The sequence below is a fragment of the Triticum urartu genome, chromosome 7A, assembly GCF_056163025.1.
Source record: "Triticum urartu cultivar PI428250 chromosome 7A, HENAU_Tu73, whole genome shotgun sequence".
Lineage (NCBI taxonomy): Eukaryota > Viridiplantae > Streptophyta > Magnoliopsida > Poales > Poaceae > Triticum > Triticum urartu.
The window spans coordinates 87,311,759-87,333,697 of record NC_141879.1 but is presented as its reverse complement, the minus strand read 5'-3'; the positions used below and the strand labels follow the sequence as shown (position 1 = coordinate 87,333,697).

General features: G+C 43.1%; 1 protein-coding gene across 1 annotated transcript; it reads left to right on the top strand.

Annotated features, from left to right (window-relative positions):
• Window positions 1-20,252: 20,252 nt before the first annotated feature.
• Window positions 20,253-21,691, top strand: LOC125524821 (uncharacterized). The gene is made up of 3 exons (XM_087531953.1): window positions 20,253-20,358; window positions 20,458-20,752; window positions 21,367-21,691. The coding sequence occupies exons 1-3, from the start codon at window positions 20,253-20,255 to the stop codon at window positions 21,689-21,691; spliced, it is 726 nt and encodes a 241-aa protein (XP_087388079.1).
• The last annotated feature ends 248 nt before the right edge of the window (window positions 21,692-21,939 follow it).

Below are 21,939 nucleotides of genomic sequence, written 5' to 3'. Positions count from 1 at the left end.
TCTTCTGGCTGCTGAATTATGTGGCTTAAGTCGTCGGCATCCGGCGGTCATACGTAAGTGCCCTGGAAGTTATCGAGGAATGCGGCTTCCAGGTCCTCCCAAGAACCGATTGAGTCTGCTGGCAAGCTGTTAAGCCAATGTCGGGCCGGTCCTTTAAGTTTGAGCGGGAGGTACTTGATGGCGTGTAGATCATCGCCGCGTGCCATGTGGATGTGAAGGAGATAGTCCTCGATCCATACCGCCGGGTCTGTGGTGCCATCGTATGATTCGATGTTTACGGGTTTGAAGCCCTCGGGGATTTTATGATCCATTACTTCATTCGTGAAGCATAGCGGGTGTGCGGCACCTCTGTACTGGGCTATATCACGACGCAGCTCGGAAGAGCTATGTCTGTTGTGTTCGGCCTGGCCGGATTTGTTGTATCCGGAGTGAAGATCATTGTCACATGCCGTAGGGCGCCTGCGCGATCCGTAGATCGATCTTGTTTGTCTTGCTTTATCCTCCAGTATGTCTCGCAGGTAGGGCGCATTTTCCCATGCCTTAGTTGTGCGGCGTCGGGGCATGGCTTGGGTGGAGGGCTGAGCGGCCTCTCTGTCACAGCCACGGGGTGGCCGGTCTGCCATGTCATGCGCTGGTGATGTAGGTGCTTCCTCCTCTGATCGGGGTAGCGGCCTGTGCTACGGGTAACTCTTGGAGGGGCGTTCGAGTTCATACTCTTCAGCCGCAAGGACTTCAGTCCATCTGTCAGCTAGCAAATCTTGGGCAGCTCTAAGCTGTTGCTACTTTTTCTTGAGGCTGCTTGCCATGGCTAAAAGCCTGTGTTTAAAACGCTCTTGTTCGGCGGGGTCTGATGGTATGACGAATTCATCGTCATCAAGGCTTGCCTCGTCTTCGGAGGGAGGCGTATAGTTATCATCCTCGACCTCTTGGTCAGCCGCTCTCTCGTGAGGGCTGGCTTCTCCATCTTCCTGTGTCGAATCTTGCTGAGGTGGGTGTTCTTCGGCGCTGTCCGGGGTAGTAGTATCTCCCGTGCCGGAATCACCGTTTTTGCTTTGGCGGGATTTAGAGCAGCGCCGCTGACGCCGGCGCTTTGGCTGTTTCTTGGGGGCGTTATCCCCCATTGTTCCATCGCCATCTCCATCTTTTGGAGTATCCACCATATATATGTCATATGACGAGGTGGCCTTCCAGCACCCTACAGGTGCTGGTTCCTGTTCGTCTCCTACATCGTCGTCCATGCCGTCGATGTCTTCAGAGCCGAAGTCAAGCATGTCGGTTAAATCGTCGACAGTGGCTACAAAGTGGGTGGTGGGTGGGCTTTGAATTTCCTCATCGTCCGTATCCCACCCTCACTGACCGTAGTCCGGCCAGGGCTCTCCTGATAAAGAGAGGGACTTAAGAGAATTCAGGATGTCGCCAAAAGGCGAATGCTGAAAGATGTCTGTGGCGGTGAACTCCATTATCGGCGCCCAATCGGATTCGATTGGCAGGGGCGCGGGAGGTTCGGAGTCCGGGGAGGAGTCCGGATCCTCGGAGTCACGGGTCGTGCAGAGTGCGGGGCTAGCGTTCGGCTCGATCGCTTTTGGGATCGCAGCCCCCGAGGTGACGTCCAACCGCTCATCCTCGATTGGCGCAATAGGCTCCGAGTTAGGGGTCGGAACCGAAGCGTGTGCGGCCTCCAGGACACTGTCCGGGGGCAGAGCTAGATCATGCCCCTCGAGATAGTGCGGCGCGCTTGGCCGTGGCTCGAATCCGTCAAAGATCAAGTCTCCGCGGATGTCAGCCGTGTAGTTTAGGCTTCCAAACCTGACCTGATGGCCAGGGGCGTAGCTTCCGATCTGCTCAAGGTGGCCAAGCGAATTGGCCCGCAGTGCGAAGCCGCCGAAGACGAAGATCTGTCCGGGGAGGAAAGTCTCACCCCGGATCGCATCATTGTTGAAGATCGAACGAGCCATCGGGCCTAAAGGCGACGACACAGAGGAACTCTCAATTAAAGCACCAATGTCGGTGTCAAAACCGGCGGATCTCGGGTAGGGGGTCCTGAACTGTGCGTCTAGGCCGGATGGTAACGGGAGACTGGGGACACTTTGTTTTACCCAGGTTCGGGCCCTCTCGATGGAGGTAAAACCCTACTCCTGCTTGATTAATATTGAAGACATGGGTAGTACAAGAGTAGATCTACCACGAGATCATGGAGGCTAAACCCTAGAAGCTAGCCTATGGTATGATTGTGTATGGAGTTGATCCTCTACGGGCTACAACCCTCCGGTTTATATAGACACCGGATAGGGTTAGGGTTACACAGAATCGGTTACAATGGTAGGAGATCTTGAATATCGCATCACCAAGCTTGCCTTCCACGCCAAGCAAAGTCCCATCCGGACACGGGACGAAGTATTTAATCTTATATCTTCATAGTCCAGGAGTCCGGCTGAAGGTATAGTCCGGCTATCCGAACACCCCCTAATCCAGGACTCCCTCAGTGGTGGATTTGTTTTAAAGAAACTATTGATCTCCCATGCTTCACTTAAATTATTTTGAGAGTCTCTTAATAGCATGGTAATTTTCTTAATAATAATATGCTTGGTATTCAAGATTTCTGAAACTTTCTTTTGAGTGTGTTGAATACTAAGAAAAGATTGAAACATGATAATTGTTTTGAGATATGGAGGTGCTAATATTAAAGTCATGCTAGTTGAGTAGTTGTGAATTTAAAGAATACTTGTGTTAAAGTTTGTGATTCCCGTAGCATGCACATATGGTGAACCGTTATGTGATGAAGTCGGAGCATGATTTATTTACTGATTATCTTCCTTATGAGTGGCGGTCGGGGACGAGCGATGGTCTTTTCCTACCAATCTATCCCCCTAGGAGCATGTGCGTAATACTTTGCTTTGATAACTTCTAGATTTTTGCAATAAGTATATGAGTTCTTTATGACTAATGTTGAGTCCATGGATTATACGCACTCTCACCCTTCCACCTCTGCTAGCCTCTCTAATACCATGCAATTTTCGCCGGTATCATACACCTACCATATACCTTCCTCAAAACAGCCACCATACCTACCTATTATGGCATTTCCATAGCCATTCTGAGATATATTGCCATGCAACTTTCCATCGTTTCGTTTATTATGACACACTCCATCATTGTCATATTGCATATCCCGGTACACCGCCGGAGGCATTTATATAGAGTCATATTTTGTTCTAAGTATCGAGTTGTAATTGTTGAGTTGTAAGAAAAATAAAAGTGTGATGATCATCATTATTAGAGCATTGTCCCAGTGAGGAAAGGATGATGGAGACTATGATTCCCCACAAGTCGGGATGAGACTCCGGACGAAAAATAAAAGAGGCCAAAGAAGCCCAAAAAAAGAGAGAGAAAAAGAGGCCATAAAAAAGAGAAAAGGCCCAAATAAAAAAATGAGAGAAAAATAGAGAAGGGACAATGTTACTATCCTTTTACCACACTTGTGCTTCAAAGTAGCACCATGATCTTCATAGTAGAGAGTCTCTCATGTTATCACTTTTACCAGACCTGATGTGTGCCTTGCTATAAGTTTATCAGGGAGGTACCAAAGTAATCCAGGAGTGAATCACTTGACAGCGGTCAAGAACGTCCTAAAATACCTGAAAAGGACTAAGGATATGTTTCTCGTTTATGGAGGTGACAAAGAGGTCATCGTAAATGGTTACGTTGATGCAAGCTTTGACACTGATCCGGATGATTCTAAATTGCAAACCGGATACATGTTTACATTGAACGGTGGAGCTGTCAGTTGGTGCAGTTCTAAACAAAGCGTCGTGGCAGGATCTACGTGTGAAGCGGAGTACATAGCTGCTTCGGAAGCAGCAAATGAAGGAGTTCATATCCGATCTAGGTGTCATACCTAGAGCATCGGGTCCAATGAAAATCTTATGTGACAATACTGGTGCAATTTCCTAGGCGAAGGAATCCAGATTTCACAAGAGAACCAAGCACATCAAGAGACGCTTCAATTCCATCCGGGATCTAGTCCAGGTAGGAGACATAGAAATTTGCAAGATAATACTAGTGGGAATTTTACATTATAGAACTTGGCTTGTATATTCCAATGATGGGCTTCCTCAAAATGCCCTGGGTCTTCGTGAGCAAGCAAGTTGGATGCACACCCACTTAGTTTCTTTTGATGAGCTTTCATATACTTATAGCTCTAGTGCATCCGTTGCATACTCACATTGATATCTATTGATGGCCATCTCCATAGCCCGTTGATACGCCTAGTTGATGTGAGACTATCTTCTCCTTTTTGTCTTCTCCACAACCACCATTCTATTCCACCTATAGTGCTATATCCATGGCTCACGCTCATGTATTGCGTGAAGATTGATTTTTTTTGAAAAAGTTAGAGTATGAAACAATTGCTTGGCTTGTCATCGGGGTTGTGCATGATTTAAATACTTTGTGTGGTGAAGATAGAGCATAGCCAGACTATATGATTTTGTAGGGATAACTTTCTTTGGCCATGTTATTTTGAGAAGACATAATTGCTTTGTTAGTATGCTTGAAGTATTATTATTTTTTATGTCAATATAAACTTTTGTCTTGAATCTTTCGAATCTGAATATTCATATCACAATTAAGAAGATTTACATTGAAATTATGCCAAGTAGCACTCCGCATCAAAAATTCTCTTTTTATCATTTACCTACTCAAGGACAAGCAGGAATTAAGCTTGGGGATGCCTGATACGTCTCCAACGTATCTATAATTTTTGATTGCTCCATGCTATATTATCTACTGTTTTGGACTATATTGGGCTTTATTTTCCACTTTTATATTATTTTTTGGGACTAACCTATTAACCGGAGGCCCAGCCCAGAATTGCTGTTTTTTTGCCTATTTTAGTGTTTCGGAGAAACATAATATCAAACGGAGTCCAAACGGAATAAAACCTTCGGGAACGTGATTTTCTCACCGAACGTGATCCAGGAGACTTGGACCCTACTCCAAGGAGTCAAAGAGGCGGTCACGAGGGTGGGACCCCCCTAGGGCGCGCCCCCTGCCTCGTGGCCCCTCGGTGCTCCACCGACGTACTCCTTCCTCCTATATATACCTACGTACCCCCAAACAAACAGGACGGAGCCAAAAACCTAATTCCACCGCCGCAACTTTCTGTATCCACGTGATCCCATCTTGGGGCCTGTTCCGGAGCTCCGCCGGAGAGGGTCGTCATCACGGAGCGCTTCTACATCATCATAGCCTCTCCGATGAAGTGTGAGTAGTTTACCTCAGACCTTCGGGTCCATAGTTAGTAGCTAGATGGCTTCTTCTCTCTTTTCGGATCTCGATACAAAGTTCTCCCCCTCTCTTGTGGAGATCTATTCGATGTAATCTTCTTCTTTTTGCGGTGTGTTTGTTTAGACCGATGAATTGTGGGTTTATGATCAAGTCTATCTATGAATAATATTTGAATCTTCTCTGAATTCTTTTATGTATGATTGGTTATCTTTGCAAGTCTCTTCGAATTATCCGTTTGGTTTGGCCAACTAGATTGGTAGTTCTTGCCATGGGAGAAGTGCTTAGCTTTGGGTTCGATCTTGCGGTGTCCTTTCCCAGTGACAGAAGGGGCAGCAAGGCACGTATTGTATCGTTGCCATCGAGGATAACAAGATGGGGTTTATTTCATATTGCATGAATTTATCTCTACATCATGTCATCTTGCTTAAGGCGTTACTCTATTTTTAACTTAATACTCTAGATGCATGCTGGATAGCGGTCGATGAGTGGAGTAATAGTAGTAGATGCAGAATCGTTTCGGTCTACTTGTCACGGACGTGATGCCTATATACATGATCATGCCTAGATATTCTCATAACTATGCTCAATTCTGTCAATTGCTCAATAGTAATTTGTTCACCCACCGTAGAATACTTATGCTCTTGAGAGAAGCCACTAGTGAAACCTATGGCCCCCAGGTCTATTCTCATCATATTAATCTCCATCACTTTAATCTTGTTTTGCTTTTTACTTTGCCTTTTACTTTTCACTTTGCATCTCTATACCAAAAATACCAAAAATATTATATCTATCAGATCTCACTCTCGTAAGTGACCGTGAAGGGATTGACAACCCCTAATCGCGTTGGTTGCGAGTAGCTATCGTTTTGTGCAGGTACGAGGGACTTGAGCGTGGCCTCCTACTGGATTGATACCTTGGTTCTAAAAAACTGAGGGAAATACTTACGCTACTCTGCTGCATCATCCCTTCCTCTTCGGGGAAATCCAACGCAAGCTCAAGAGGTAGCAAGCAGCTCCAAGAAGGCTCAAGCATTCATTGGCAAGGAAATGGATTCTGAGGCTGAATTTGAGGAAAATGAGGAAGAGGAGGAATCTGAGGAGTCAGACTCGGGTGTGGCGAGCCTAGTCCTCGCTACCACGTTCGTAAGCAAGTCCATCTTCAACTTTGAAGAAAAGGACCTCCCCAACACTATTAATGACGGCGATGAGGACTATGCTCCCACCTATTGCTTCATGGCAAAAGGCTCAAAGGTACTCAAATATCCCTCATCTGAATCTAGTGAGAATAAATCTGATGAAAACCTCAAACCCAGCTATTCTCAACTTGCTAAGATTGCTGTGAAACTGCAAAAGGCTCTTGAAAAGGTTCAAAATATGCTAGATAAAAGCGATGATATGTTAGGCGAGGAAATGGATCACACTAAAATCTTGACTAAAAATCTTCAGAGACTTCAGTCCAAGTTTGACAATCTTCAAGTTCATCATAACACTCTCCTATCTGATCATGAGAAGCTTTCTTATGAATTTCTTCAAAGAAAGCAAGATCTTGAGAAGCTAAGAGTGAGTTATGAAGATCTTCAGAAGGAGCGTGATTCATTACTTGCTCAACAGATCAGCGCTACTCAGGATGAATTTGCTCCTCCATGTTTGAAGTGCATTGAACGTGAAACTGCTAATTCTTCACCTGAATGCTCAAATACTTCCATTGCTGCAAATTCTTCAACTGCCTCTGCTATCACTAATTCCTCATCTGAGGACATTGCTAGTATCACTTATGATGCAGGGCTGAAGGAATTGTACATGACAGGCATGTACAAAAGCCTCAAAGGTCATCAGGCTCTTTGTGACATGCTTAAAAGGCAGATCCTCAACAGGAACCCTAGGAAAGAGGGTATTGCCTTTGAGAGGAAAATCAATGCTGATGGGACCTACTGGAAACCTGAGCAGTATCCCAAAACCTCATGGGTTGCTGCAAAGGGACCTTCAGTGGATCCATCTACTTGATCTGGCTTTACATGTGAATCTTCATATTCTTCTGATGAGTCCATTGACTCTAACTATAAGTTGTTCAAAAATCAGAATGGTGAAGTATTTGCTAGATATGTTGGCACTAACTACAGGAACGGTCCTCCTATGAAGAAAATCTGGGTTCCCAAAAGGTGCCTTGAAAATCTTCAGGTGAATGTCATCATGACACCACCTGTGAAGAATAGGAACCCCAGATCAAATTCTTCATGTGAACCAAATTCTTCATATGGATCCAAGTCCTCATACGGACCAAACTCCTCTCATGGATCAAATTCCTCAAAAGGATCAAAGTCCTCATATGAACATCATCGTGCTAACCCGTCAGTTTCACAGGGAAGATCTAAGGATAATGGATATGTGCATTATTCATCAAATCATTATGTCCATAAGTCCTCGAAGAATTTCTCTGCCTACTCTTATGCTTATCCTAACCCCTCTTATGTGAAACGAAGTGGATTGGGGTCTATGCCACCTTTCTATTATGGAGCTCGCAGAATGATGAACTCTTTGCCACCCCTTCAGATGTGGGTGGTGAAGAAAAAGAACTAACCTCTTATGCAGGGTCAGGTCTCTAGACGAACTTAATCTTCTGAAAGATTTGCTGGAGACCTGAATGTGCTTGAAAGGACGCAAGCTAATCATGAAGAAATGAATTTTCATTTCTCACGTCCTCATACTGCTTTACCTGTTTTATTGCTTGATGAACTTGATCTGATGAAATTCATACCATATTCTTCACTGATGAAGTATATGAGTTCGTAAGCTGCACTAATTCATCTGCAGGATGATCAACCCAAAGCCACTGAGTGGGTCCTCGATAGTGGATGTACAAATCACATGACTGGTGACAGGAGCTTATTGATGGACTATGCTTTATCTCCATCACATCTGAAGCATATCACCTACGCTAACAAAGGCAAAAGCAAGGTATTGGGTCTAGGTAAGGTTGTAATCTCAAAGGATCGACACATGGACAAAGTCATGTTTGTCGAGTCCTTAGGGTTCAACCTCATGTCTATCTCAATGCTTTGTGATCTTGATATGGTGGTTGTCTTTGGCAAGTATCGTTGTGTTGTGATCATGGAAACTGACAATTCCAAAGTCTTCAAAGGCTTTAGGAGAGGAGATTTGTATATTGTTGATTTCTCTATAGGACCACAACCTGCTACATGTCTTCTTGCAAAAGCTTCAGAAGACTGGCCATGGCATCGACGACTTGGTCATCCTGGCATGAGGAATCTGCACACGCTCGCGAAGAAGAAGCATATCATTGGCATTGAAAATGTCAAATTCCTCAAGGATCACTTATGCGGAGCCTATGAAGCTGGAAAGATGACCAAGGCCAAGCATCCAGCAAAGACTATCATGACTACTACTCGACCATCTGAATTGCTTCACATGGATCTCTTTGGCCCTACTCACTATGCCACATTTACCAATGCTGCATCTTTATATGGCTTTGTCATTGTTGATGATTACTCTCGATATACATGGGTCCATATTATCACTTACAAAACTGAAGTGCAGGAAGTCTTCAAACGATTTTCCTCGAGGGCTTCAACTAACTTTGGTGTGAAGATCAAGCACATCAGGAGTGATAATGGAACTGAGTTCAAGAACACTGGCCTTGATGACTATCTTGATGAACTTGATATTACTCATGAGTTATCTGCTCCTTATACTCCTGAGAAAAATGGCGTCGTGGAGATGGCCCGCACTATGCTTGATGAATACAAGATGCCTCCTTGCTTCTGGCCTGAGGCAATTGATACTGCGTGCCACATCATCAACAGGGTATATCTTCACAAATTCTTGAAGAAGACAGCATATGAACTTCTCACTGACAAGAAACCCAATGTGAGTTATTTCAAAGTCTTCGGTGCTAAATGTTGCATTAGAGATCCTCATCACAGTTCTAAATTTGCACCGAAAGCACATGAAGGTTCTATGCTCGGTTATGGTAAGGACTCGCACACCTATAGAGTCTTCAACACCTGTCATCACAAGGTTGTTGAAACTGTAGATGTGCAGTTCGATGAGACTAATGGCTCGCAAAGAGAGCACCTACCTCGTGTGACAGATGAAATACCTCCTGAGGAATCTATTAAGCTCAAGGCTACAGAGGATGTCATTCCTACTGAAGAATCAGCTGAAGAAGTTATTCCAGAGCATGAAGAATGTCATGCTAATGCACCTGAGGAAACGGTGCTGAAGAAAATGTTGATCAAATTCCTCAACGTCAACCCGCTCATCCTCGCATCGCAAATGAAGTGCAAATTGAGAAAATCATCAGCGACATCAACATTCCAGGTCCTCTCACACGCTTAAGAGCTTCACATTTATCTAACTTTTGTGGGCACTTTGCTTTCGTCTCTATCACAGAGCCCACTAAGGTAGATGAAGCATTTCTGGAGCCTGAGTGGATTCAAGCTATGCAAGAGGAATTACATCAATTCGAGCTCAACAACGTCTGGGAATTGGTCAAACGTCTAGATCCTCGCAAGCACAATATCATCAGCACAAAGTGGATCTACCGCAACAAGCAAGATGAAAATGGCCTTGTGGTGAGGAATAAGGCACGGCTTGTAGCTCAAGGCTACACACAGGTTGAAGGAATTGATTTCAATGAAACTTTTGCACCTGTTGCTAGACTTGAAGCTATTCGCATATTACTTGCTTATGCTAACCATCATGATATCACTTTATATCAAATGGACGTGAAAAGTGCATTCCTTAATGGTAAGCTTGAGGAAGAAGTGTATGTTGCTCAACCCCTAGGTTTTGAAGATCCAAAGCATCCTGACAAAGTCTTCAGACTCAATAAGGCCCTCTATGGCCTCAAGCAGGCCCCACGGGCGTGGTATGATACTTTGAAGGAATTCCTCATGAAGAAAGGCTTCAAAACCGGTTCACTTGATCCAACTCTTTTCACTAAATCTTATGATGGTGAATTGTTTGTGTGCCAAATATATGTTGATGATATTATCTTTGGCTATACTGACCAATGTTATACTGATGAATTTGCCTATATGATGAGTGAAGAATATCAAATGTCTATGATGGGAGAATTGAAATTCTTCTTAGGTCTTCAAATTCGTCAACAACGCAATGGCATATTCATATCTCAGGAGAAATATCTCAAGGATGTATTGAGGAAATTTGGCATGCAAGATTGCAAAGGAGTCAAAATCCCTATGCCCACAAATGGCCATCTATGCACTGATGAAAATGGTATTGACTTCGATCAAAAGGTATACCGCTCCATGATTGGTTCTTTATTGTACCTATGTGCATCTAGGCCAGATATTATGCTTAGTGTTTGCATGTGTGCCCGATTTCAACCTACACCGAAGGAATCACACCATAAAGCTGTGAAGCATATTCTTCGATATCTAGCTCACACACCAACACTAGGCTTATGGTACACCAAGGGCTCGGCTTTTGATCTCATTGGATTTTTAGACTCTGACTATGCTGGTGGTCGTGTGGATCGCAAGTCAACATCTGGCACATGCCATTTCCTCAGACGATCTTTGGTCTGTTGGTCCTCAAAGAAACAGAACTGCGTATCACTGTCTACTGCTGAAGTTGAGTACATTGCTGTTGGTTCTTGCTGTGCTCAACTGCTATGGATGAAGCAAACTCTCAAGGACTACGGTGTCAACGTGAAGAATGTGCCACTCTACTATGATAATGAGAGTGCCATCAAGATTGCTCATAACCCAGTTCAGCACTCGAAGGCAAAGCACATTCAGATTCATCATCATTTTCTTCGTGATCATGTGTTGAAGGGCGACATCTCTATTGAGCATGTGAAGACTGAAGAACAGCTAGCCGATATCTTCACTAAGCCCTTGGATGAGAAGAGATTTAGCAAGTTGCGGTGTGAGCTAAATATCCTAGAATCTTCGAATGTTCTTTGAAAAGGACACCCATCCTAAAACTTATGCAAAATTGATGACTTAGATGTGCAACACATGAAGAAACATTTTTCTTCAATCAATGAAGACTAACACTCTAAGTGTAAAGAAATTAACGAAGAATTTGATTCTCAGAACCCTACGACAATTGTACGTGGTGTCTGAAATCATCATTCTTATACGGTGGGTCATGCCACCACAAAATGTTGAAAATCTTCAATTGAGCTTTTCCTCGGTTCTTTGAAATTCCTCAGTTGTTTTTCAATTTGCATTGTCTTCTCCAGTTCCGTCGTTTTTCTTCATTGGCTATATATATATATATATATATATATATATATATATATATATATATGTATATATATATATGTCCTCTACAGCACTCACTTATTGCTATTTCTTCAAGTTGCTTGTTCCGCTAAGTGAATGTGATCGGACCCTTCCCCCTCTATGCTAAACTCAATCCAGTCTATTCACAAATTCTTCATGTGTGTTCTATTTGAAACTCGTTCAAAATCTTCACTGTGTCCTTGTCAGCTGAAGAAATTGCGAACGGAACTTTAAAACCTATCTTATCTAAATTTTCGGCTTTGCCGCTCAAACCGTTCCACATCCCACGACAACACTTATCCATTCACCCGCGATCTCACACAATCTCCACTTCTCAGTACATGGGTGACACATGTCAAGCGAATGAGAAGGGTCAGGGGCACGTTCGTCCAATTTCTTCGGGCGAACAGTTTTTTCACCGTGGCTATAAATACCCCTTCCCTTCCTCACTTCACTTTTACTCAACTCGTTCTCACTCCAGCTCGAGCTTCTCAAACCCTAGCGCCGCCACTACTTCATGGTCGTTGGTGAGGAAGAGCTTCACTGCCTCAACCTCGTCGTCGTACTCGCGCCGGCTGTGGATTTCTTCACTCCGCCGCCGCTGTAGCTGTGTTCCTCTGCCAAGTTAGGGCGTGGAAGATCTGAACTGGCGAACTTCACATCTACACCTCTCAGTTCGTCGTGTTCTTCGTCCAGGGTAATTAAAAGTTACTTTTACTGCCCTCTTTGATTCAAATGATAACTACAAAATCTTCAAAGGTGTTTATACTTCAAATTCATCACACACTGAGCACCTCACATGTCATCTGTTCTTGATTCATTTCTCTAAAGCTATATTTTTCTTCAAGATTCCTCAAATGTGTGGATTTTTGATCTATACATCTCTGGAACCTAAGACAAAGAACGCTTAGTGAAATTCTTCAAGACTCATCCGGTCAAATTCCTCAAACTTGCTCCTTTTTGAAAAACCTCTGATAACACATATGACCTCTCCATATTCCTCGCAACTATACTCTGTTCACAGGTACTCATGTCAGTTGCTGAATCACTAGGTTCTCATCAACTTAACTCATTTGCAGCGTTCCTCGAAGAAAAGTTGCATACATGAGAATTCCATTGTTCAAATTCCTCATCTGAAGAAAATGGCTGATGGAAAGAAGCCACAGAAGGGAGGAAAGAAGCCTGAGGTCAATACTGCTTTTGAGATCCCTAATGACATATACAAGGACTATTGCACTCCTGATGAGGCCACGCATGGAAAGGAAACCAAGAATGGGCGCAAAGTGCGTATTCAAAGAATAGAGAGGAGATGGGCAAGAGAGTGGAGGGAGTACAGGTATGTTACTCCCAAGTACATGAAGAAATTCGCTCTCAATCCTGCATGCCCAAGACCTCTGTTGGCACCTGGCCAAGAAGAAAATCCCACCAGCCTCAAGCGCGTTGAGGATTATCCTAATGAACGGGCCAAGCGCCAGGCCGAGTTGGCCAGACAAGCGAGAGAAGCAGTGAGGAAATTCAATGAAGACTCTGTTGCTGCTGTTGCTGCCACTGCTGAGGCCTCTGCAAGCAAGCCAAAGAAGGCCATGCCAAAGAAGCCTGCTCATAAGCCAAGTGCTTCAGCAGCAATGCCCTCATGGCCAGATTCTTCAAAGCCCTCATGGCCAACTCCTCAAGCTGCTCCCACTTCAAAATCCTCAGCTCCTCCGCCAAAGTCCTCAGTTGCTCCGACCAAATCCTCAGCACCTGCGCATCTCGCCACGTGCCAAAGGACGACGGGCATCTCTACTGCCTCAGGAGCATCTGCTAGTTCCTCAGCACCACTGCATTCTTCAACTGGTCCCACTCTGTTGAAGACCAAGGCAACTGCTGGATGAGGCTCTCGACCAAGTCCTCAAAAGAAGCAGGTTCCTTTTCAAGTGCCGTCAGATGAAGACGAAGCTGATGATGATGAACTTGCAGAAATCATCAGAGACAGACAGGTCAAGGCCGCTATAGCCAAGGGCACAAGTGTGCCTCTGCTTTTGGATCCAAAGTTGATCCTTGAGTACATTGACCTATGGCACAAGGACCCAAATACTCCTATGCCTGATTTCAAGCTGACTCCTGGCCAAAGTCATATGTTGACTCACTTCATACAAGAAGAAAAATGGAAGTTTGAGAAGGCCAGGCAGATCAAGAAAGCGCGGTACAAAAAGGAGCGCTACCTGAAGAAAAACATAGTCTCTATGACAACTGATTGACAAGATGAATTTGACGCATACCATGCTGATTGGCTGGGAGCCAAGATTCGTTTTGTGAGACTCGCTGACAAGTTCACTTCAAATGTTGCAGCCCCAATGCAACAGGAAATTCCTCAGGCTGAAGCATCTGCTCAGCCTACCAAAGAAAATGCCAGCACTACTGATGACAATCAGGCTGATGAAGAAAATGCTAATTCCAGTGCTGATGACTGCATTCCAGCCACTGAAGAAACTGCCAGGGCAACCACTAGAGTTGTGCCTGAAGAAAGTGAAGACGTCAGGGCAACTGCATCAGTTGCGCCTGAAGAAATTCAACCAAATTCCTCTGCTCCTCCTGCGCCTACACCAACTTCAATCCTTCCATCTGCATCAGATGTGAAGAAGACCAAGGCTGCAGAGCGTGCAGCAGTGAAGAAAAGGAAGGCATCAACTTCATCATATTCTTCAGCCCCGAAGAAGATGAAGTCATTGACCAGCTCATTTGCCAACCCAATTGATGCTGTTCCTATCTCAACCATGCCATCAAAGGACCTTGTTCCTTTTGATGAAGAATATGTGATTCCAGGTGAATCCGATGAAGAGAATCCCTCTGCTGCTTCATCTGAGCAGTTGGATGAAGAAATTGAAGTGGATGAAATCCCTTCAACCCCAATTATCTCATCGCCCATGCCTCAGTTCACTGTTGAAGAGGCCGGCATTGAAGAAATGGATGAGGAAGTCGATGTGGACATTTGATGCATCATGCCAGTGCTGAATGATGACTTTTGGGAAAGTCAGCACCCCAACTCTCCTCTGTTCACACCTCTTCAACAAATTCCTCAGTCCCCAGTAACTACTGAAGTCCAAATGAGATCTGAAGAACCTCGTGCAACTCCGTCCATCCATGAAGAAATTCCAGCCACTAGTGTTGATGAACATGTAAATGAAGAATTGAAGTCCCAGGCTGCCACTGAAGAAGTACCTGAAATTCCTCAGCCTGTGGAACCAGAGATTGAGATCCTTGAGGTTGTGATGCAATTGACTAACACTCCTCACCCCAAGCCAAAGGATCCCTTCTCAAAGACACAAAAATTCAAAGCTGATGACTTCTTTGGCGAGCATGTATTCTTCATTGACTACAATCCTTATGACTCTGCTCGTCTTAGGAGGAAGCGCTTCTGGACTGCCAGCCAGGCCAATTTCTATTCTTCGCTGCTTTTCAACAAGGACAAAATCTTCTACCATGAGCATATTTCTCATGTGGACATGGAATCATTGCCTTGTTTCACTCATGTACTCAGTGTGCTTCATGACGCGGGCCTCCTCAACTTTTGCTCTAACATTGTTGATTGGAATGAAGAGCTTATTCTTCAGTTCTACGCTACACTGCATATCACAGGTGATCCTGAAGATATCAACTCCTGGGTCTTGGACTGGATGACCGATAATACTCATTATAAGGCACCGGACTCTGAATTGCTTCATGCCCTGCCCATCAGTCCACCCAGTGAAGGAGCTCGCTGCCTGTACCAAGAACCTGAACTCACCGCTCATTACATGGAAGTGTTAATGAAGTCTCTGAAGCCCGGTCAAGCCCCAGGACCAAATTCCTCGTAAAGGACTTACTCTATGTGCCCAGAACAGTCTATCACATTCTGACGAGGACAATGAGTCCCATCAAAGGCCATGACTCATCTAATGAGGAAATAGTTGGCATCATGAAGAATCTACTATTCAACATCATTCATAGCATTCCAACCAATTATTATGATTTCTTCATGAGGACTCTCGCAAATGTTGCACTCTCTCCGTTTGAGTTGAAGCCTTATGCTCCTTGGATTATGAGATTCCTCAGAACAAGGTCTTCACTCAACTACAAGGCTGATTTTAAGAATCACCTCAGCTACTTGCCCCCGATTGAAGTCTTCAAGCAGACTTTTACTTCAACTGATGAAAAGGCCAAGACACCTCTTGTCATTGATGAAGGCATTCGTCCGTTGAATGGTCAGTTTCGCAAAGCTGCATCTTACTCCACCAATGATGACTCTGTCACTCATGATTCTGCTGCCAATGCACCCAAGTCTACTCCTCAAGCCACAGCTCCACGTGTGATGACTGATCGTGAGCTGCTTCTTAGTCTTCACCAGAAGGTGGATCGAAATCATAAATGGGTTAGCGTCAGTTTGGTTCTATTCTTCACAACATGACTACTACACATAATGCAGTGAAGAAAAACCATTACTATCTCCATGAAGTTTTCAGTCGCACCTGGACTGTCTTATCTCATCTGTATGGTGAAGAAGATCTGAAGAAAATGGGTCTCATGGAAGATTTTGACTGGTCTGCACCTCCTCCGAAGAAATTCAAGAAGGTCAAAGTTCCTACCTTGGTGGCCAGTTCATATTCTTCATCCCACGACACCGACGAGTATGAAGACTTGGACGACACTGCGGCAGGCCCTACAACGACAAACGACCCCAACAACGCTGGTGCTCCTCCATCAACTTGATATTCTTCAGGGGCGTTATTCCTCATTTTCAACCCTTTTGGTCATTCGATGACAAAGGGGGAGAAATTTTAGTTAGTCTTCAAGCGGCTCTACTTTTATGGGCGTTTTTTTCTAAGTTACAACTCTCGTTCTTTTGAAGACTTTGTTGGATCGAGTTGTAATCTTAATCTCTATGGTGGCCTGATACTTTTGTTGTGCTTTCCTGCATGCTTATTCCTTATTAATGTTAATGCACGCATGCTGGATTACATCAGTCACCATATTTCATCATGCATTTCAAATTCTTCATATTATATGTCAATGTGTGTATGAATTACAAGATATAGGGGGAGATCTCCATGATTCTACTCTTCAAGTGTGCTTTGCTTCAAAAGCAAATTCCTCACTATGCACATCTTCAGGGGGAGTTCTTCTATATCTTGCAATCAAATTCCTCAATTCCAGTATTTACACTTCATATGTTTATCCTCGTTGAAAACTTAACCTATATTGTCATCAATCACCAAAAAGGGGGAGATTATAAGTGCATCTAGTGCCCTTTAGTGATTTTGGTGTATTGAAGACTTATAGGTTAAGGGACTAATGTGTTTATGAGTGTACACAGGTCTATAAGTCTATGAGGAGTTTGATATTTACAGAGAAAGTCGACCCCTAAAAATGAAGTTCTTCGACTGAAGACTTTGGCTTTCTGAAGACTTTGAAAGTGAAGAAATTGGTGCAATCCTGAAGACTTGGTATTCATTCGAGGAGCATGACGCATGAAGACTTTTGTTTTTGCAGTTTCATTTTCTCTTTCTTGAGTCATAGGAAACACCGCACTGTTAAAGGGGGTCGAGGAAATACTAAGGAAAAATTTCCATGTGATGCTCAACTCAAATCCTACCTACCAATCCTTTCGAGTGAAGCCATTGGAAATCTCATACAGTTCAGTCAAATTTCTTCAATGACAGAGACCAAGTTCTTCTGGTCTCTGAGGAATTTGTTCTGACTGAGGAGTTAGGAATTCGTCAGTGCGGATTGCCTACACAGTGAGGAACATGATAGCCATGAGGAATTTGTTAGTTAAATTTCCGACTGTTGTTGTGCTACGTGCCAGCTGTCCCAAAATATCCTTCCACCTAACGGTCATATCATTGAAGGGCATTTGTGTCTTATCATGTCGGTCTGTTCTCTAGGCTATAAATAGCCGCCCCCTACAACCACTAGATGGTTGGCTGCTCCAAGAGAAACTGACACTTGTCATTTGAGAGCATCCCATCCTCCGAGGACTTTGAGTAAAAATCATCAAGTGAGGAAAACCCAAACCCAAACACCTAAAAACCCAAAGTGATTGAGCATCACTGAAGAGATTGATCCTGCGTGGATCCGACGCTTGTTACCTTTGAAGACTGTGCATCTTCCAGACGGTTAGGCGTCATGGTCTAGAGCATCCAAGAGAAAATTGTGGATCGCCGAGTGACCAAGTCTGTGAAGGTTTGGAAGTCACCTGAAGACTTACCACGAGTGATTGGGAGAGGTCTGTGTGACCTTAGCTAGAGGGGAATATGGTGAGGACTGGATGTTCTGAACTGCGTGTTCAGAACTGGGTGTCTAGGACTGTGTGTCCTCATGTTTAAATACCTAGCTGCCCTAACCAGACGTACAACTGTCACAGCAGTTGGAAGTGGTCTACCAAATCATTGTATTCACCAAGTTACCTGGTTCCATTTCCTCAACCCTTTCATTTCCTCTTTTATGTGTTGAGTGCTTGTTCATATCTGTTTGAAGACTTTGATTGAAGACTTCCTCTATTTCCTCAGTTCAATTTCTTCAGTCTGTTTGTCTTATCATGTGTTATCATGTGTTTACGCTTTCTGTACTCTGTACTTATTTTCATTTCATCATGGAGACCATGCTCATGCACTGCTATGTTTACTTCTGAGTACTTATTCCGCTGCAAGTAGTTCTTCACTCATGAATTTCCTCACCCGCAAATTCCTCAGTGAAGAATTCATAAAAATCGCCTATTCACCACCCCCCCCTCTCTAGTCGATATAACGCACTTTTAGTTATACAGGGACAACTGTAAGCATCAAGGCTCCCTATCTCAGACGGTTTCTGGGTCGTGTGGGAAGGACCCCCTATCGGTCACACTCACTTGGAGACGGTTTCATATGCCGTCGCAGAAAGGGGTTAAAACCGTTTGTTTAGGACCGACGCGCACCAGTGCTTGTGTTCAGAATAGAGATTTATGTTCTCCCTGTCTTTAGCCTCCTCGTGCCTCGAACTCCATGATCCTAGGTACGTGCAGGGATGAAGAACATGAGAGAGATAAAAGACAACTATGATACAATTTTATTTCACACATACATGATGTTAGTTCAAAGTCATTCCATCGACCCCTCAAACAAATACATCGGGTTGCAAGGTTATGCCTCAAACCAAGACCTTACCGAATTACTCACACATGGCGAATAGATAGCAAGAAGAAATCAATGACTGAACACGTCAAGATGAATGCTTTATTGATAATATGTTTTACAATGGTTGTCGGGTGCAATACACAGTTACAAGTATAACTAACTTGGAGGTGGTTTGTTGCAGTGGTGAAGATGGTGGTGGCTATGGAGATGAGATGGGAAATAGAGGCAACTAGGGTTGGAGAATGGCTTTTGTTGCAGAGATGAGTTTGTAGTCGATGCTCTGTTGCGAATTTGATGAAAGCCCTTTATGACAGTTGTCAGGCTAGATCTCCTCAAGCCGCAGGTGTATGGTACGAGCGCTTATGTGCTTGTACCAGATTTCGGCTTGCGCTCTGGTCCACCTCCCACTTGATATCTCTTATCTTGAGTTTACTCCTTTCCATCTATATGCTTGATTGCGTCCATGTTTATCCTAATTTCCCATGGAAACAAAATAAGAAAGGAATTTGGAATCATTTGCATTCATTAGTCAGTATTAGCAATATCAGAGCAAATATCTTGGCTTTTATGAAATAAATCGGTTTAATCTAGGGTGTGATCAGCATAAAAATAACAATCATCATGAACATTCTTGCATCATACACCGATGCGACCGGTCGTTCGTCAACTCAATGCATATCTAAATGCTAATGCTTTTAAATCTTGAGAAGGAAAAGATTTATGCAATTTTTGCCATTTATATATTATTTAAAATATCCTTTAAAAGAGATTAAGACATTAATGTCAATGTTTGACCTTTTACACTATCACATGGCAAGTCGAATAGTGTCTGCAATATTACGACGAATAGTGAGATATGCTTCAATTAGATAGCATTTAATGAGTCATATATGTGACGTAGGTATATATATTTTTGGTGAGGTATATATTACTAATACAATCAAAATATATGTTCATTGTGCACCAAAAGTGCATAGACATATCACTTCTAATTAAATGAATCTATGAATGATAGAATTTTTGGTGCTCTAATGAAGGCAGTAGTAATCCACTATGTGAGTAGTCCACCATAAGAATAGGGGCCACGTCTGTTGATATGCATGCACTAGGTTAAATTGAACCTACATCTATCCTGCACACCATGAATGTACAAGCTAACCACTACTCTCAAGATGGAAATTGATTTACCATGTGTTAGCAACAACCCTGTCACACTATTATACCAAGACATACTAGTTAATCATTTTCCAGAACATGTTGCTCATTACACTTATTAATTGCACAAGAGTTATGTTTTGATTGTTATTACCTGATATGAAATTGTGAGTCCCGATACGTCATAAATTGGATAGATATTTCATGTAATGGATATTGTTCACTAGCATTTATAGTCTAATTAAGCATGATTTACCATTACAAGAAGATTTGCTATATGGTGATGCTATAAGTATTATGCCCCCCCTCCCCACCCTCTTCATTCAGACACTCTTTCAGTTTGATATCTCTCATAGTTTTATCCAAATCTCAACAGTTTTTCCCTCAAATAACCTCAACTTTCAACCATGAATCCAAGAGTCAACCAGGAGTGGACCCCCTCTGAGGTAGAGGGGGCTAGATCAATCAACGATGGGCTCAACAACTACTACTACAATGATGGCACCAACCATGGTAAGAACAAGAAGCATGAGATCATGGAGAAGCTCCAAACATAGTTCCCTAGGAAGAGCATGCAACAGGTAACAAACTTGTATGTTGATCTTGGTGCAGAGATGCATATGTTGCAGTGTCTAGAGAAGGAGTGCCATGTTACCAATAGTGACCATGGTCTCAATTACACCATGGATGGCCCAATGAGTAAAAACTTTGGATTGCAAGAGGAGGCCGCAATGGAAGGAACCGGCTTTTTGTTTGGTTGTCCATTAGATATTAGGCAAACCATGGATAGTCAAGAGGAGGTGCCGACGGTGGAGCAGAACAAGGTGGTGTTGGAGAATAAGACGTGCATCCACCAACCAGTGCTTGCACCACGTGCCAAGGGGTTTTGGACCCCTGATGAACACAGGTTATTCATGTTTCACCCTAATTTTCCATGAGACTTTTAATATTTTCATTTATTTTGATTATTCATTTGGAGATGTCGGGTGTGTTTTAAAAGAAAGCATATTAACTAAGCATTATGTGGATTTTCATTCTCATGAGACGGGAGGTTTGTTTTTTATTTACACTGTACTCATAGTGCCTGTTTGACATTTACCAGAAGCAATAATACCAGGATGTATATATTTTGTTTGGGAACATCCAAGTTTATTTCATTGTAGTGCTTCCATTAATAAGTGAATACCACTGACGCCTATCCTTACAACCAAAAGTGATGAAGTTATGATTGCGAGTATTATCATGGGCTATTTATATCTATTATCAATATGACCATGGTAATTTTGAAATTCCTTATTCGTCTTTAATCATCTGATGTCACATCTTATACAATAGCACCATAAAAGATAAAAACAAACATCATTGAAATGATTAGCATGAGGGCTAATGTTTGGTTAAAGTTTTAATTCTCCAACTATTGCATTTTTAAATTTTTTTACCGATATATTAAATAATCAATGTGTCCTTGGTCAAGAATATAACCTAACTATTCATCTTAAACATGTTTCCTGTTTATTCTAGGCTCTTTCTCCATGGCTTGAGCGTATATGGCCGTGGCAAATGGAAGGACATATCAAAGCACTTTGTCACTAGTAGGACTCCGACCCAGATTTCAAGCCATGCACAGAAGTACTTCATGAGGCTAAAGAGCAAAGGGTCGGGAAGCCAACGCTACAGCATCAACGACGTGGAGCTCGATGATGCTAACCCATGGAAAATGGAGAATAGCTTTAACTTCTGGCAAGCACTTGCCTTGCAATCTACAGTCGGTGCTGATAACCAAAATTCAAGCTTCGATTTGCAAACTCCTTCGAGTCCATTTGTCACCATAAACAATATACCCTAGTTTGGAGATGTCGTTGTTGAAGAAATGGAGATTGTATTCAGTCTGGCGTGAGAATCATATGATGTTGTCATCACAGTAGGGGCAAGTGAACTTTGTTCCTACTAGTATACAAATATTACTTTAAGTTCCTTCAAAGCATTTGTATGGATACCATTTGTAAGATGTCATGATTTAAGTTATATTTGCATATGTTTTTGGAGAGTGATAAATTTTGTATTACTATTTAGAGAAAAATCTATTTTTCGACC